This window comes from Heloderma suspectum, chromosome 3 (genome assembly GCF_057233095.1).
Source record: "Heloderma suspectum isolate Gila_16-S chromosome 3, 16-S_ref, whole genome shotgun sequence".
In the NCBI taxonomy this organism is placed as follows: Eukaryota; Metazoa; Chordata; class Lepidosauria; order Squamata; family Helodermatidae; genus Heloderma; species Heloderma suspectum.
Window position 1 is genome coordinate 130,140,404 of NC_139460.1, and position 18,973 is coordinate 130,159,376.

Sequence of the window (18,973 nt, forward strand, 5' to 3'; positions counted from 1 at the left end):
AGTTTGTTGCCCTATTTAGCGTTTGTCTGGCAGACAATCAAACAAACCATGCTTTATTTTCTCAATCCCTGGGTTGTTTGTTTCTGTCCTCCACTTGCTCCTTCCCCATTTCCAAATGCTTTTGTGGCACTGTACTACTGGCATATAGAGTGGCTGTTGTTTTTTTACCGCTCTTGCCCGCTGCCTCTGTAGCCTGGCAAAACAGCCCATGAACAACCCACACTTCTCGGTTCACACATAATGACAATCCATGTTTTAAACCTGACCAGAGTTGACAACCTGACAACAAACCATGGGTTCTCTTTCTGGGTTGTTCATGGTTAATAAACCATGGTTTGTTAGTACGGCTGGGTTCACACCTCACAACAACCCAGAATTCAACAAACCATTGGTTAAATAAATTATGGGTTAGTGTTATGTGCAAACGAGGTCAATGCATCCAAACTTTCTCCAGTCTACATTCATATGGAGAATGTATTGTATTGTCCAGACCAGCCAAAGATACAGCTTCTTCTGCTTTCACTATTGTACAAGCATATTTTCCAGCTACCACACTCATAAGAATTACCTCTGAGTAGCTATGGCTCTATTCATGAATCCACCCAGGTAACAAAGATGTTCTCTTTATGAAAGTATCCCTCAAGAGAGTTGGGTATGTCACACTGGGAAATTTGTTTAATATCTTAGACTGTATTGTTGCTGATTGCCAACAAGGGAACTTTAAGGAGAAATCTGGAAATGAACAAATACATTGATCAAATATAGATACAGATTCTTTTAACTTAAATTAAAGCAGTGTTATTCTCAATGTAGACTGTGAGTTTCATGGGAACTGCTACATAAGCATAAGGAATACCGCTGCTTTCAATGGATCTTTGAAGTGGCAGCTTCCTGCCTTGACACTAAGCACCAGGAGGATGGAAAGTGTCCAGATGAAAGACAGGTACTGGAGAACTGAATGTATGGACCACCCATTTCAATCCTTTCCCAGTCCCTGTGTCCGTGTGGACTGGCAAGAACAAATACTTGCGTTGAGGACTCTGCATCATGGAACTGTACCTTTTTTCCAAAATGAAGGTGCCATCGTGCTGAGTCTGAATGATCTATTGTTGGTAGGTGTCAGAAATTTCATACCAAAATTGCAAAATCTGCAATCCTGTACACACTTACTGGGGAATAAGCCATGTTGAATTACATGGCCCTTAACCACCAAGTAAACATTCATGGAGTCAGGTTGTAAGTTTCTTGCTCATCCTACGTAAATCAATAGGAGGTAGAGTAAATTATGGGAGATCGTGTAAATACTGTTCCCTGGCTGCCCATCACACAGGTGGAGACTGAAAAGTTTGTTCTTCTGTGTTCTGCAGTCCAGATCCTCCCTACTGTTCCATTTCATGAATCAGATGTTTCAGAGTATTACTGAGCCATGATGATATCCCTGTCCAACTACAGTGGAAACGACCCAGTAGCTTATTCTCCAATCTCTCATGCTGCCTGGTATAACAGTGGGTTAGAACTGCCACAGATGGCTCAGTAATTTATAGGCCAAATAAATCTATAGCAGAGATTGATGATCGTCACCTCCTGCAGTAGACAAATAGTTGGTGTGTGCCCATCTGCAGCTGTAATTATGTTTATCTATATATGTAGGGGTGTTTTTTAATATATTACACCAGTAAAAGAAAAGCCGCATTCAGGAGCCATTGGATGTTTTACCTCCCACTTTGGTAATTAACATTTGATGAGAATGCTTGATCTTGGCTGTAGCTCTTTCTTGCCAATACTTTGTCGCACAACTATGAATTAAGTGCTTTCACATTATTCCTAAGAACATTAAGGCCTGGAGTGATTGCATGACCCATTGTTTTATAGAGTCACTGAATTTGACAGAAATGAGTAGCATGAATCTCAAGGACTATTAGCTTGTTCCTAGCTCAGATATTCCCAAAGGAATTATTAACCTGTATGTGTGGAATATCAGAGTGTACCTCTCTTAAAAATAAGATATAAATATGTGATCAATGCATTAAAAGACATATCTCTTTCATTAATGAATATGGCAAAGAGTACCTTGCACTGAGATGCTGCTAAAAAAAATGTTAAGTCGGAATAAGATGTGTAGGGGTGGGTCATTGAAGATAATGCTTATCTAATAGCAACAGTGATAGTATTATCCCTCCTCCACCAACTTGCGATAATGTTGGACTATATTGGTACTTTTATGACTGTCCTCATGACTTCATGTTTTAACAAAACGACCATCAAAGAGACTACAAAGTATTTGGATTTTTTTTATCAATTCCTACCAAACAATGCGAAAAACAAAATTCAGGCTGGAAATAGAAGCTGCTGCTCCTGTTTTAACATTTATTTACTTATTTATAGATGCATATTTGCTTATCTTAAATTCAGAGCAGTTCAAAAGCAATCAGTCTCTATATTTATAAAATGGGATGCCTGTGTAGATGTTGGAGGAGCCTAAATGGAGAACAGCATGGTAAGAAAAAGAGCCTCCAAGACAGAGACCCTATAACCTAGCAGAAAAAAAAGTAGAGGGGGTGTCAAACATACACACACCTCTCTTCCCCTACGACCCTAAAAAAGAGAGGGGTGGGTGAATAGAGGCATATGGGGCATATGTCTCCGTTCATCCACTCCTTTCTTTTTTAGGGGAAGAGCAAAAGATTTTTCTTTCTTCCACCCCCAATTCCTTATAGGTCCCTATGTCTGATTAACCATAATTAATAAACATTGAAGGCGTGGCAGACTGGAGTAGCTGCTTTCCACTCTGTTCTGCATTTTTGTTGTTGCTGTAGTGTAGACAGATGCCTGTACACATGGTCATCTTCCCCTCACACAGCCATCTTAAGTGCTAAATATGGCATTCAACGCACTGCAAGATAAAAGAGAAATTTCTACTTTCATTTTTCTAGATTTGGGGGTTTTCTATAAATGGATGTTTTGTGACAGCAAAACAAACAGCATGCTGGCAAACAAGAAACCTGTCAATAGATCATTCTGATCACAGAACATGAAATGTAATTTTCTATAATTATTGATCCTATAAATCACAATTTCCCCTTGCAAATAATATTCTTATTTGTTTATTTTTGATACCACAAAGAAGGTTGCTTGAGATCAGAAGTTGATTTGCATAGAACATTTTTTTCAAGGCGTTAGGTTCATTCATGCATAATCTTTGGAAAATGAAATAGACAGTGTCTGTACAAGTGATATACAGTAGGTAGAGCCTTAGATTTATTTATTTTATTTATTAAATTTCTTAATCACCCATCTGGCCTGTCACCTGGCCACTCTGGGCAATGTACAACAGTACAATTTAAAACAGTAAAATTACAAATTAAACATTATTTAAAAATACCCTAACCCACCCCAAATGCCTGCCTGAACAACCAAGTTTTCAGTGCATGGCAGAAGCTCATTAAAGAGGGGGCATGGTGGAGTTCCCTAGGGAGGGAGTTCCACAGAGTGGGGGCCACCACAGAGAAGGCCGTCTCCCTCATCCTCACCAGCCTACCTGTCCTGGCTGATGGGACAGAGAGAAGGCCATCCGAGGCTGATCTTGTTGAGCGGCCTGTCTGGTGTTGCTGGAGGTGCTCCTTGAGATAGGCTGGGCCGGAACCATATAGGGTTTTAAAGGTCAAAACCAACACCTTGAATTTGGCCCGGAAAACAACTGGTAGCCAGTGCAACTCCTTCAGCACCAGAGTTATATGATCACACCGGCGGCTGTCTTTAATCAGGCGAGCCGCCGCCTTCTGCACCAGCTGCAGCTTCCGAACTGGCTTCAAGGGTAACCCCACGTAGAGCGCATTACAGTAGTCTAGATTTGAGCATGAGTGCCCCTCATTCATATCCTTGCTCAGCCATGAAGTCCAGTGGCTGGCCTTGGAAAATCTGTTGTTCCATTGTGAAGCACAGTGCCTATGGTATAGATCAGCCTTCCCCCACGTGGCACCCTCCAGATGTTTTGGACTACAGTGTCCCCCGCAGCCCCCTCCAGCATGGTTAATGGTCAGGGGTGATGGGACTTGTAGTCAAAACATCTGGAGGGCATGAGACTGGGAAGTCTGATACAGATTATTGTAACTTGCCTTGTACAGTTGGTACCAGATGGGAAAGAAATGTAAATAAGTAGTAAACACATTATGTAACATCACCTATCTGAAAATCAGGCACACTGAAGCTATGAACCAATACAACGGGGCCTATGAACACAAGGCTTCCCATTCTGTCCTATGAAATGCAGTGTCACGTAAACAAGCAAGTGCTTAGCAGGTGCATCAAGCCTTTGCATAGACCTGGGTCAGGTCTTATACAGGCTGCGGCAGCCTTCACATGTTGAAGTGAGCAGGTTTGTCTTCCCTCCACTTAAAAGTGCATGACATGAACCCTACATGGACATTCGTGTGGTGACCTGGGGAACTGTGGATTTTATTTAAAGTTCAGCAGATTATATTTATTGCTGGGATGAGCTGCACAGGTGGTAGAACTTCATGGTGGTTGGGCCTTCTTTGCTGAGTTGGGTTTGGTCAGTGGGGTTCTGAGAACAGCTATGACAGTTGGAAGTGGGGGACAGAGGAGAAGGGACTGAGATGTCTTTGTGAGTGCTGGTTTCTTGTTTTATTTAGCTTTTAAAGAACATGAATTGCTGTCACCAAATAAGAAGATAAGCATAGTGTTATCCAGTGTGGCTTCGTGGAGGTCAATCCCCACGAAACTGGAGCTGGCAGTTTATACAGCAGCAACATAAGTGCCCTGGAATAGGGTGATGGAAGGAACATTCTTTGAGTGGTGACAGCAGCCTGGTAATACCAGCATTACACCTCTCACTTCCACAGGGTGAGGTGTCATATTTCATACACGGGAGCGCCGATTTGTGCGATCTTTCCCCATCTTTTTTTCTGAGGGAACAGTCAGGCAGTGATTCATGATGGCCTACACATGGAGTACCCATGTGACCTGTTATGTTACATACATGGGGACAGGAAAGATGAACACCTACCTCCCCCACATGAAGAGTGATGTTACCCAGGTTCATGTCTGAACTGAGCCATTGAGGAAAACTTCATATATACATATACAACTCAGCCATACTACCCAGTTTTGTCGGGTTTTGTGTGTGGGGTTGTTCTGTTTGTTTATTTGAGAATCAGGTTGCCTTAGGTCCAATATGTTTCTCCCTCCCAAATCATCTTCTCTGCAGAGCCCTTCATTCCTGTGTCTCTGGTCTTCAGAAAGACCACACATACAAAACCAGGCATCCAATGCTCAGCACCAAAGGCAGTTGCTTCTTATCAGTGCTGGTACCAGCTAAGTAAATGACTGATAGAAGTTTTCAGATTAACAGATGGTGAGCTGGAAAGAAGCATAAAACTTTGTCACACTTCACACCTTATGAAATGCATCTGAACTTGTGGATTTGAAAAATCCCACAAGACATCATAAAGAGGAGGGATTTATAAAGATATTCCATACCAGCTCTCTTAATAGCTGCATAACTGAATCTACCACTTTCAGATGGATACAGGACTTTGGAAGCTTTTCAAACTATAGGGCCCAATTCTACCCACTGCAATACATTGAATTCAGATGGATGGGTCTATGAAATAGTTGCAGATACTTCCAATGTTGTTCTGGACAAGCTTTTTGACTTCTTTCGTGAAGACCTTGTTACAGTAAGGGCACAGTTTGTCATCTTCTCCTGGGTAACAGGTCTTTTAGCTACTAGAACTTATAGAAGACTTAATCTTAACATTTTTGTTCAAAAAAATGGTGTACTTCACTGGTTGTAGGTAAATTTCTATCTGATTTCTCCTATGAAAATGCTTTCTGAGCTGGGAATGAAAAGCAATATAAACTTCAATACAAACTCTGTTATGTTGATGATAGTTATTATTTCTTTGCTCTGTGGTTCATCCTTTTTCACTAAAGAAATCAACATTCCTGGTCATAAACAGTAATATTCAAAACACTCAATTAAATGGCAATCTTTTGGAAAACATATGAAATATTATTATCACACAAAGAACTAATAAGAAAATGATATAAAGGGGGAATCATACCCCTTATCAAGTTAAACACTGTTCCAGTGATATATTGAGCAGCTATTTTAAACTAGACAAGAAAGGGTTGCTTTATAAATGCAGAATGCTGAGATTCACAGGAATATTACCACTGAGCTTTAACCTTTTCCCTTAACAATCAAGTGGTGCTTGTACCAGAAATAATTTTTTTGATATATTAAGGATAGCTTTAAGGATGAAAAAAGTTACTGTTAAATAATAAAGCAAATAAAATTAAAATGCATGGTTTGAATTGCTTATAGTTCAGTCACAAGACATGATGTACCACCGCATAAATGTTTAGGAGGCGTATTGGCTGCTGCATATTCTATCCAATATATATCTTGACTCCATCAAGCCATGAAGAGGGATTCCATGAACACAGTGGTGCTTCTAAGCGCCTCTCGTCTGAATGCAACCAACGGTGTTTCCAAAAATGCCTTTAAAAAAACAGCTTCCAACAGCACAAAGTCCTGAAACTGCAAAAACAAAACAGGGAAGGCTTGGTACACTCACTGGCATGTGCCTAAGGTCATTTCCCTGATCTCTTGGTGAACTGTGATGGTGGAAAACAACCAGGAAGTATAACAGGGAAGACCCCATTGAATGGGATTAGAGCTGCTGCCATAGACTTTGGTAGCTCTGCAGCCCCTGCAAAGCATGTGTTATGCAAGTGACGATAGCAAGTTTCAGAACACCAATTAGCAGAAAAAGCTGTCTTGAAGCACCTTGTAAAGGGCTCTTTATGGGTCCTGCCCTATAACATAAAGGTGACATTGCAAGACGTATACATCAGTGTTTGAGGCAGCTATGCCTATGCAGATCTTTGGGATTAAGGGAGAAAGAATACAGACTTAATTCCTAACAGCCCTAAGTAGTTCATGTAGATATATTTAATTTTGCTATTTTTATATTGTTTGTAGGATTCTACTTCAGCCGGTTCTGCAACGATGGCTGGACCCAGAACAAGTGCAGTCACTGGAGATCAAGGAACACTGCCAAAGGTCCAGCTACCCCTCAACATGTAAGCATCCATTTTTCCCTGACTACAGTTTTTACAGTCCACAGATCATGTTGGCTTTATTGGTTGCAGTCTGAAAGAATAGGTCCTTTACGAGGAACACTTTGCATGTAGTTATCGCTGTCTTGGACTTGACCCAGCCTTCTGCCAGCACTGAAAAATGAACAGTGAAAGGCCAGGTCACCTTCTTTGCATAGTCCATTTTTAGCTTCCAAGATATTTATCACAGCTGTATGAATCATGGTATGGCAGGCTGAGTGCCTATCAGCTAGAGAAAATCTGCTCTTGTAAATTAAACCATTTGCGAAATAACGTTCCTGTACGATTGAACACCTGAGACTTTGTTAAAAAGCATGGTCTGTAGGATAAAAACCACCCAGTTATCTATTGAACTACAAATAAATGAAGACATAATATTAACATGCTATATGCCAAGAGTTTTAGCTTAAGTAAAAAAGGGGTTTTAAGTAAAAAAAAGGGTGATTAAATGTTACTTGGAAAACTAGAAGGTTAACTAGAACAGGAATAAGCTCTAGAAAATGCTTTATATAAATCCCTAGTCAGTGGCCCTGTTCAAACATAATGGTGGTATTTCGTGGCAATTCACGGATTAATTAATTAACCCATGAATTGCAGGTATGCACGCCACACACAAGCCACTTTCAGTTTCCAGCAACAACCTACGAATGCAGCATTCATAGGTTGTTTGCATGACATCTAAACCCATGCACTTTGGGTTGTTCATGGGTTAAATAACCAAGCTAACCCAAGAACAAACCACAGTGATTAATTAACCCACAAACTGCTGCCAAATGCCACTGTTACTATGAACGTAACTATGTTTTACATTTGTAGATTATACTACTCACTCAGAAAAATCCAAATGTCAGCCCAGTATACATTAGCTTTGATCCAGCATGTCTTACCCCAGCAGACCATCTCCCTGAACAGAGTTCTGCTCAGGACACTGCCAGTGGTGGTGAGGGGAAGCAATATTCATTTCCTTTGCTTTTCAAGGGGGCCCCCCTGGCCCCCAAGCAGATTTTCATGCAGGAAGGGGACTCCAGGGGGATGAGGGAATCAGCAAAGATTATAATCAACATTATAATTAAAATGGCTATGTATTGTACAGCTATGCTGTGAGTCCTCTGTGATAATGCTTGTTGATTCACATAGTGGATATTTTTGGATGCTACTGCAGTTCCTTTAAACCAGGGGTGTTGAACCTCAGGCCCATGGGACAAATCTGGCCCACCTGATGTCCCATTCCATACTTCAGAGTTCCCCAGATGGGTCTCCAGCACTCCAGGGCTCCCCTCTTACCCTGGCCTCCCCCCTTTCCCCTAACTACGATTGTTTAGTGGTTTCCCAGCTTTTGCATAGATTTTTTCCCATTCTAAAGGTTGAAATCCCTCCCCTGAGGCTTAGTTACAGGCAGTAAGAGTTTTAAACTAAAAGATGCTGGTACTTTTGGTATTTTGGCCCTGGCCCCTTTTGCCTTCAGCCCCACGCACTACCTGAATGTGTCCCCCCTCCCCAAGAGCTCCTCTGAAATTAAATTCAGCCCTCAGGCCGAAAGAAGTTGACCACCCCTGCTTTAAGTGAGAAGATGTGGATGGGAGAGGGATTCTATGCTTGCTGACTGGAGATCAGATGTATAAATCTTATCAATATGCCTTTTCTGTCAGGAGCTTGCAAACCAATAAGTGGCCTCAGGGTGGTCGTCTGACTCCCTGCTTCAGGAGCACTATCAGGCATTACCTCCTCTTCCTCTGAATGGCCTACAGTGTGCTGTGCTCTCCCTCATACTGAACCCGAGCTAGTTTGTGGCTTTTGGGATCCTTAGGCAGATTTTACTTCATCCACATCACTAGAAGCCTCCTCTGCCTCTGAATCATCATCCAAGACATCTATGATGACATTTCTCCCATTTAATGAGGGATGCATGAGGAGACGAAGCACAAGAAATGCAATAAATTAATGAAGTTGCTCACACTCCCCCCATCACAGCTTCTTTGGAATGTCCAAAATGACTCTCCATTTTTAGTTACATATCATGGTGACTGAAACTGCACCAGTGGGGGAGAAAGGGTATTACCAGGTAAAATAATTAGATAGTTTTGTCATACAAACAGCAGATACTTTAATCTGCAGTGTTCTCAGACCAGCCTCCCCCAATCTAGCGCCCTCCAGATTTGCTGGACTGTAGCTCACATCATTTCCAGCCAACAATGGAATGGCCATACTGGCTGGGAATGATGGGAGTTGCAGTCCAAAACACCTGGAGGGCATGAGGCTGGGAAAGGCTGCCTTGGACTATAGCGAGCACTTGCTTCTCTGTGTTTCATTAGAAAGATACAGCGGGTGGTCTCATCCTTTTAGCGGTCACTTGCCTATGATGTTTGACGTGGCCAAGTTGCAGAATATTTTTTTATATGGAGGAAAAAGAAAAGTAAGCACCTTCATGTTCTTAGTGCCTGGAAGCCAGGCTTTCCTTCAAAGCAATTGTATCTCAAACGTATAATAGACCTACAGAGATGACATTAACCGTATCACCATGAATTCAGCATTATAAATTCAGTCACAGTTGTGTCCCTCAGGGCCAAAGCTAAAGCTGAATATCATAGATTAAAAGTGTGTCAGTTAACTAGTTCCCACCCATAATGCTGTGAAATGTCATCTTATTGCAGCTTTGAAGGTGTTGGGTTAATTTTCTTTTCTATAGGTTTATCTCAGCCACAAAGCATATGCTAGTAGGTGATGAAAAGCAGTCATGTCCAGAGACTTCATAGCTGGAAAACACTGTAAATCTCAATCTGTTGCCAAGGGCACACTCCAAGGGACTCTAAAAACACTTTTTCTACTTAGCTGGGTCATTTCTATACAAAAACAGATTTTACATGCTTACTGACAGCAGGTGTCTCTTCTACCTCCATCCAGAAAACATGTCCACATATTAAGCCAAATTTTGCAAACACAGTTTTTAGGAATTTCAGCATAGCCATCTTGGCTAAAAGCATTAACTACACTGAAGGATTTCAGTAAAGAATCAACAAAATGAACAAGATAACGTTCAGTCTCATGTTAATTGAGGCTTACTAGATATTATATTGCATTATATTATATTGCTGGATATTATATTGCAACCCTTTGCTAGGGCCAAAACAGGTAACAGGTAAAAAGTTGCTTCCTGTGAAAGTCCAAAGCCACTTGCTTCTAAATGTGGGTTAAAATAATGTTATCCTGGCCACCTGTAGCATGATGCTACAACTAGGATTAGGGATTGGGTATCTGCGGCTCTGGATTGAATGCAAGGTACATTTTACGGCTTAGTACTTCCCTCTCCACCTTCTCCCAACCCCTCATTCTGCATAAAGAAGCTCTTTATATAATCCTCCTAGGCTACAGAGGGGTTTTCTCCCTGTGACACACTTGCTGCAACTGCTACTGCTCCAGCATAGGGGTCAAAGCAGCCTCCCAGCACCTCCCTTTCCCTTAATGCTGGGAGTCCTGACTCCAGCCCTGTGTTCTAAGGCCACCAAGCAGTCAAGGACAGTGTCAGTCTCTATGCTTGTTGTTTTTATGCTGCCCAGCACAGGTTGCAGCAGTGCCAGATAACATGGCCCATGCTGATGAACATGGTCCTTTGCGCATACATGACTGACAATGCTGCAATACTTTCTCAGATCTGTTGTCAGATATAAATATGAATTATTTGCTCATGATGTTGTGTACTGCAAGCAAAATGTGCCTAGAGAAGTTGTTACAAAATATAAGTGTTCTACTAATTACTGCTGCTTATGTCCTGCCTGCAAAAAGACTCCTTGCACCATAAAGGAATAGAATAAAGGAAACAAACAGGATTTATTCTTCAAATTATATTGCCTAGAAATCGAAATTCTAAAAAGTCATTTATTGGCTGCAGTTAACAGTCACAGGGCTTATAGTGTTCCGTATTTCTTTTTTTAACTGTTCTATGAGACTGATCTCCTTCTACTCCTGTTACAAGAAATTCACTCAGAATTTAACAGAGTAAATGCAGTTTTTTATAATACAACCCATTCTTTAGCACTTTTTAAACATCACTTATGAATCAATTATCAGGGAATGTTGGGAATTATCTTCTTTATAAATTATTTCTAGTACTTTTTCAAATATTACTGGTTTCAATACTCTTTTGTAATTAGTTCCACTGGCTAGTTGTGAAGTGTTAAAAGTTTTTTTTTTAACCATTTTGCAACATTTCTTGATTACTGCAACATTTTAATCTTTATAATTTATTGTTACATTTTATTTCAATCACCCATATCCAGCTAAAGTTAGTTGTAACTGTCCTATTGAAACCAACAGAACAAGTTAATTACAGTATAACTTGAAAAGTCATGCCTAACTTTACCTGGAAACAGTCTTTGAGTTTTCTCTTAATATTTTTTATCAGTACTCTTTGCTATTCTTTACCTGGTTTACCACTTTAGTAGCTTCCTTCTTACCTATGTATTAGAAACATTACTTCTAATAAATAGCACTGTCTAGATTAAACTAAAATACTTCCGCTTTATCCGTTCACAGTTTATGTTGTTTCTTTCTTACAGCTACTTGGCACTGTATGCATACAAGCCCCAGAAGACTGATGAACTGGAACTACGTAAGGGTGAAATGTATCGCGTTATTGAGAAGTGTCAAGATGGCTGGTTCAAAGGGACATCTTTGAGAAATGGCATGTCCGGAGTCTTTCCAGGCAATTATGTTACTCCTGTTTCCAGGTGAGAGACAGTGGGAAGTTCAGCACTGAGGTTCAGATACCTCATTAGCAGTGATTCAAAAATGGATATACTTGCTGTTAAATTAGTGCTTCCCTAAAATATTCCACAGGTGTCTCTGCTATCAGAGTCCCAGTATTGGGAAAAAGGCAGGATATTAATAATAATAATAATAATAATAATAATAATAATCAGTTACACTTTTGATATTTCTATATGTTTGTTTTTAATAGAGAGTTCACTTTCTGCTTCATAACGTATTTTAATGGCATCTTCAAAATTCATTTGTAACAATGGGGAGATTGGATGTGTTTTTTCAGTGCATGTAATCCACCTGCCAAGTTAGACGACACTGGTCTTTGGGACCACAATGGTCTACTATAGCTGTAGCTCAGTGGCTGAACACATGCTGGTCATTTCAAGGTAAAAAGATCACTGTCAGGTGAGCTGGGGAAAATATTTACCTGAGGCCCTAGAGACCTGGTGACATTCAGCATAGATAGCACTGGGCCAGATGGATAATTGGTCTGACTCTGTCCAAACATCACTTTCCTTGTCCAACGAATCACAGTTTGTTGGAATAGGAAGGAACATGCTCCACTGCGCCCTCCTCCCCCTTCCTCATAGGGCATGCCTTGCCTTATGGGATACTGCCTGATTTGTTAAACTACAGCTTCCAGAGACATCCAAATTAGAAACTAGACTTTAAGTGCTCTCTACAAACTGGGATTACAAACCACTCAATGACCCAGTTCGCATGTAACCTCAATCGTGAGTTAAATAAACCACAGATATCCATGTTTGGATGTCACACTACCAACCTATGAACAGGGCGACTGTAGGTTGTAAATTGAAAGCAGCACTGACAAGTGCTCCGGAGGCAGGCAGCACGTTCACTCACCCCCGCCGGATTTCAGCAGTTAATTCACCCACAATCGCTGCCACATGCAAACTGGGCCAGTATAAGAAAACTTCATATATTTGTGTCCATGCATCACCTTAAGCTAAGGTGCTGTTTCTGGTCACCCTTTTTCATTTTCTGTTTACCTGGCTGAGAACAGGGTGGATTGATTTTAAATCAAGGCAATTTAAATCAGGATTTAAAGAACGGATTTAAATCACTGGTCTAAGTTTTCAACTTTTTAATTCATTTATTTACTGAACAAGCATGCATATTAATTGGGTTCTATAACAATGAAAATGTATGTTTGCCTTTATACTATCCAGGAGCATAATTCCAAACTTCTTCCATTCATGCAGCCCGCATTCCTTTTGTACTATAAAATTTATATCTCCTTAGGGGAGCAACTCTAAGATTAAGGCTGCAATCCTATATATACTTGGGAGTAAGTCCCACTGAATTTAATAGGACTTACTTCTGGGTAGACATGCATTGCACTGCACGGATTTCTGTTTGGCTCTTTCTATATACATGTAAGGACTCAAAGCAAGACAACTTACTTGCAGACTAAGCTTTCTGTCTTGTGCAGAGTTAGGTGCGCCTACACCCATTGGTTTCAATGTTATGTGCTTGTGCTTGTTCACGTGTTGCATATTTTGCATTACATTCTGCTCCTGTGGCTACATTCTCCCAGCACATTCACCCAGCAAAATTTATTCAGTTATTTGCCATATTTGTATGGTCACTCATCAACTCTGGGTGGCTTACAGAACCAAAAATGAACCAGTGTGGTGTATTGGCTAGAGTGCTGGACTGGGAGTCGGGAGATCCAGGTTCTAGTTCCCACTCAGCCACGGAAGCTCACTGGGTGACTTTGGACCAGTCACAGACTCTCAGCCCAACCTACCTCACAGGGTTGTTGTTGTGAGGATAAAATGGAGGAGGAGGAGAATTATGTATGCCGCCTTGAGTTCCTTGGAGGAAAAAAGGTGGGATATAAATGAAATAAATAAATAAAATGCAAATTTAAAAATTTACGTTTCTAGCAGTGGAAAAATAAGACCAATTAGCAGCTCAGACCTCAAAAGCTTTTTTAAAAAAAAATGGCAAGTTTATTTAAAAGTCCTGGGTGAATAAAGAGTTCTTCATCTGGCCTTGAAAATATGATAAAAGGCTCCAGGCAAGCATGCTATCACTGAGAAAGCCATCTCCTTCTCCCACTTCACGTGGCGGGTGCAGACAGAGCAGGGCCTCTGAAGATTATCTGAAGGTCCAGGTAGGTAAACATAGAGATCTGATGACATTCATTCCATCGTGATTTTTATAGCACGCAGTGATTCACACATTTTTTGTAATCCTTGGTGACCTATGGCAGGGTTGGGCAGACAGCCTTGTGACATCTACTTCATTTTTTACTAGAACCCTGAGGTCCACTAATCAGAGCCAGGTGCAAAATGCAGGGAAGGGGGCAGTATAGTCAATGCATACTGCCCCCCCATGAGCCATAAGCTGTTTATTCCTTCGTCTGAGTTACTATAGAGAAGGGATTCAAATACAAAGAATCAAAGGGCCAGTAGAGCTGCACAAAGACCTGGCAACCAATTAATACTTATATTTTACAGATGAGGAGCGCTGAGACCGCGTGATTAGCATAAAGCCAGCCATGGCAGAGATTTTGTTTGTTCTTTAAACTTTCAAGTTCCCTTGCTATTATTACACTATTGGGAGTCAGAAACTCTTGTCAACCTACTGCAAATCACCCAGGGATCTACCAGTAGATCCTGATCTACCTTCTGCCTGTCCCTGACGTATGCAGCTAAGCAACCCAAAGATACTCTAGTACCTTGCTTTCCAATTAAAATTATTGATCCCATACAGCTTCAGCTGCGTGGAGTGGAAAATGTGGCAGAATAAATTGCCCCAGAAATGTAACTCCCATCTCAGCCCCAAATTTCTTGCAGCAGTTGTGCATTGCATCACGTACAGCAGGAGTGGGGAACCTCTTTCAGCCTGAGGGCCAAATTCAATTTTGGAGAAGCTCTAGGGTGCTGCATTCCAGTGGTGGGAGCAGGGCCAAAAATACCAGAATATTTGATCTTAAAGCTCTTACTGCCAGTAGCTAAGCCTTAGGAGAGGCATTTCAACCTTTTAGAATGGGAAAAACACACCATGCAAAAGCTAGGAAGCCACCGAACGATTGGCAGTCAGGGCAAAGGGGACATAGTCATCTGGGAAACCCTGCATGGCCTGATGGAGACCCTACGAAGGCTGGATCAGGGCCCTGAGCCTGAGGTTTCCCACCTCTGATCTACAGTAACTTGCACACCATGCATAATCTCACAACCTCTGATTTCACAGGAGAAAACGAGGATTGTGAGGGAAGCCCCCTGAAGAGCATGCCATTTGGTTTCTTGTATGTCCATACAGAACATTCACATTCTCTCTCTCTCTCTCTCTCTCTCTCTCTCCCTCTCTCAACCTCCCTGCCCCCCCCCCGCCCCCCAGGGTTCCCACAGGAGCTGGTCAGCCCAGGAACTTGGCAGGCGGGTCACCCACAGCAAAAGGCTGTCCGGGAGCTGTCCACTCAGGAGGCCCAGCTCTTACAAACACTGCTACTGTTATCAGACCAGCAGTTCCAATAACTACCCCTCCCACTCAACCCCAGCTGCCAACAGCCTCCCCGCAGATGAATAACTGCTCACGGTATTCCTCTCAGCAAACCATCATCCAGCCTCGCGGTTCTGTGCAAATGGGTATGTATAGTCCTTCATGTGCCCAGGCATTCTGTTCTCCAGATCTGCTTATATCTCTGACTCACAAGCCACTGGAAGCCTCCTGTCTCTGTAGGTTTCCTCAGAAAATCTTTCACTCTATTTAAAACTCAGCATGTAATAAGGACAGGTTTTTATTTGCCTGTAATACTTAGGGTAGAATTTATTGATTGCTGGGAACTACATTTTGTTTATCAGGTTGTCCTGTAGCCACAGCTAAAATCAATTACAGCGCCTACAAATATTTACACAAATTCATTTTGAGAGCATAAAACATCCACATAAAACATCCCGCATGCTAAGAAGGGCAACACATCTAAGTCCACCTACCAAGCAGTGCGTGGCTTAATGTTTTAAAACCTTTTATTAGGCTTTGAAAGATGAAAGGTGTTTACTATGCAGAGCAAACACAAATGATAAATCCAGAGATCTGAAATACAACACCCTCTACCTTTTAAAACATAAATAGAATATATGCATTTGGTAATGTACCTTTTTCAAGATGGCATTCTTGATTCAAAGAAGAATTTCATGCATACAAATTTATGCTGCCTTTACACCATTGGCTATAATGCATAGTAAATAAAAGTAAATTATGCATCCCTGTGGCCATTTCAGAGCTGCTTCAGAAATGTTTTCTGATGGCCACCAGATTGCTTTACTTTCCTGCAGAGTTATCTCATTTGTCCCGAGCAACTTAAACCAAAAACACTCAACATCTGGCAGAGGTGCCACAGCGTGGACTTGAGGGTTAAATGACTGCTTCATTCCCAGGGTGAGCTAGCCCTGAATTTTCAATGAAATTAATACATTAGAGAGAACTTGTTTTTTTAAAAAAAGCTTTGAGAAGAATACATTTTAAATAATAAATTGATACAAACTGTGCCGGTTCTGATGGAAGTCAGAGGAAGGAAAAAATAACTAGCTTTCTTGGTATAGTAAGGATGATGAGATTTAGAAGTTTTTAAGATTACTTTTAGATATGTTTATAATAAAAGGTATTGTATAAAGAATATTTGAATTTGCAACTTGATGTTCTGTCCCGAAGGGGAGGGGCCATAGCTTAGCAGAAGAACATATGAAGAAGGCCCCCAATTCAGTCCTTGGCATCTCCATTTAAAAGCGTCAGCTGGCAGATGATGGGAAAGACCCTTTTCTACCTGCAACCCTAGAGAGGTGTTGAAAGTCAGAGGAGACAGTACTGGGCTGGGTGGACAAATAGTCTGACCTGGAATCAGGCAGCGTCCTACATTCCTATGTGAGGAAGACTTTGGGCCAAAATGGACTTTACCTTTTTTACTCTAGAGTAAGTGCAGGGCCCTTGACACAGATCAGGACTATCAGGACTCTAGTATAAGGGGTGGGGCTTTAACCCTCCCCCTCCCCCACCACCTTGAGATTCCAGTCCAGATCAGGGGCCATGCACCTGCAATTCTTATTGACAAATAGTGATCCATTAAAGTACGTGGAACACTACTGGGCAATATAAACTACAGGCACACACCCCCTAATCAGGACCACAGTGGAATGAAAGGATTAAAACCTCCCTCCCTGCTGTGCTGGGGTTCTGATCCAGATTGGGGGGGGGCTATACATACTCTAGAGTAAAAAAGAAAAACGCATAGCTGCTGGCTTCATCTTTAAAGTAGCATCTGCTTTGGGTCTTAATGGTTTGGAATAGGGTATCCTTTACTGCCTTGAAAAAAAAAGCAGCTGCTGTTGAAATTCCTTTCTCCCTGATCCTAAACACATTTGCTTTGAATGAAATTTACTTCTGAGCTAAGAGTGCTGAAGATCTTTCTACAGATTGCAAAATAAATTAGAAAGTGGAAGTTGTAAGGTCTTGTTTTTAAAAGACTGTTTGTACTATGTTAGCCAGTCTTTTCGGTACAATTTTGTCTGATGTTTTGACATAGCAATCTACACACTGGACAGTTTGCATTACAGATGAGCTATAGTTAAAGAGTTTCAGCCTGAACTGGACCTCTAGAAGTGGCTGTTACGCCTTTTGCTATCTTGGCAGTGTTATTGACAGTGAAGTTCTTTTCTTATTATGCCCCTTCTCTCTCCTTTTCTTTTCAGTTGTGCACCCTTCTGTGCAGGCGCAGGACCGGCCCACAGCTACAGTATCACCCCTTAGAAGCCAGAACTCTCCATCCCGCCTCCCAGCAACTGTGGTCAGGCCACACTCTGTGGTTTCTCCACAACATGTCCACCACTCTCCTGTGCACGTCATCCCTGGAGCACAGTGTGCCAGGCCCATGATTCCCCTCACTTCAGCTGCAGCAGCGATTACTCCTCCCAATGTCACTGCAGTCAACCTGAATGGAGAAGCGGGAAGCGGGCCCATCAGTAGCCTGGCAAATTGCAGCCCAACCAACACAGCCTGCAAAGCAGAAGAGAGGAAAAACGAAAAGGTAATTGACTTCTCTGCTACAACAAAGCAGTTGAGTGAAACAGATTTTACACCGATCCTTAAAAATAACAAATGTAGGGTCCAGTGCATGGTCAGGGAGCAGCTGATGCTGCAGAATTCTTCAAGCTAAGTGGGTGTAGGCCTGATTAGCCACCTGGATACAAGGGACATCTTTACACCAGCCCCAAATCCTGCATTTAAAAAGGGGCTTTCTGCGTCCATTTTAAATGCAGGATCACAATGACTCCCTTTTTCACATCCTTCCTTTCCTCCCTCCCCCTTCCCCATCCTTCTCCCCATATCTGAATCTTCTGTTATCTTTCATCGCTCTCGCTCCTCTTCTTGCCGCTTTTCCTCTTTTCACGGAGGAAACTCAAGCGGAACACAATGGGGTAATTATCTGTGATCTATTTAAAAATGGAACAAAGGGCATTTAGTGCAGGAGATGCCCTGGAGGGTCATGGCGTCATGTAAAGAACCCGCAAACTTCCGTGAAGGAGCAATCTCAATCGCAGGAAAAAAGCTGAGTGTGAAGGAGCCCAAGACCACTGGAGCCCATTATAAAAACAGGATAAAATACAAAATCATCAATACAATCATCCTCTAGTCATTCTTATTTAAATTAGGACCTTCTTGACAAATCTAGTTTTTATACATATTATCTTTTCCTTGTTAAATTTCAGGACCATCGCAGGTTTAATTAGCTTCTTGGGTCTTTATAATCCCTTCCCAATCTCTAGTATGGAGAAATAAGAGCCCATCCAGAAGTAGCCAGATACCTTCTTCCCATTTGTTAATGACCCTTTCAGCCTATCAGGTCATGTGTGTATTAGTAAAAAGAGTTTTTAATGCTGAGCATCAGTAGCCTAAAGCTATTTCCACACTTATTTTATTGATTTAGCTTGGAACTGCTGATTGGTTGAGTTCCCACCTACACATGAAGAAATCAGTTCAGGTCTCCATCTGTTGTATTTTTCTCTCCTGGCCATTAACATGTTCTTTGTCTAAATCCTACAAA

The 18,973-nt window shown here is 41.6% G+C and overlaps 1 protein-coding gene across 1 annotated transcript in view; it reads left to right on the forward strand.

Moving 5' to 3' along the window:
• The window catches only part of SH3RF3 (SH3 domain containing ring finger 3), a 304,545-nt gene that overhangs the window by 242,647 nt on the left and 42,925 nt on the right, over positions 1-18,973 (forward strand). The window contains exons 5-8 of the mRNA XM_084844525.1: positions 7,010-7,110; positions 11,700-11,870; positions 15,274-15,521; positions 17,622-17,956. Coding sequence (XP_084700651.1) covers positions 7,010-7,110; positions 11,700-11,870; positions 15,274-15,521; positions 17,622-17,956 — 855 coding nt within the window. The remainder of the gene's footprint in view (positions 1-7,009; positions 7,111-11,699; positions 11,871-15,273; positions 15,522-17,621; positions 17,957-18,973) is intronic.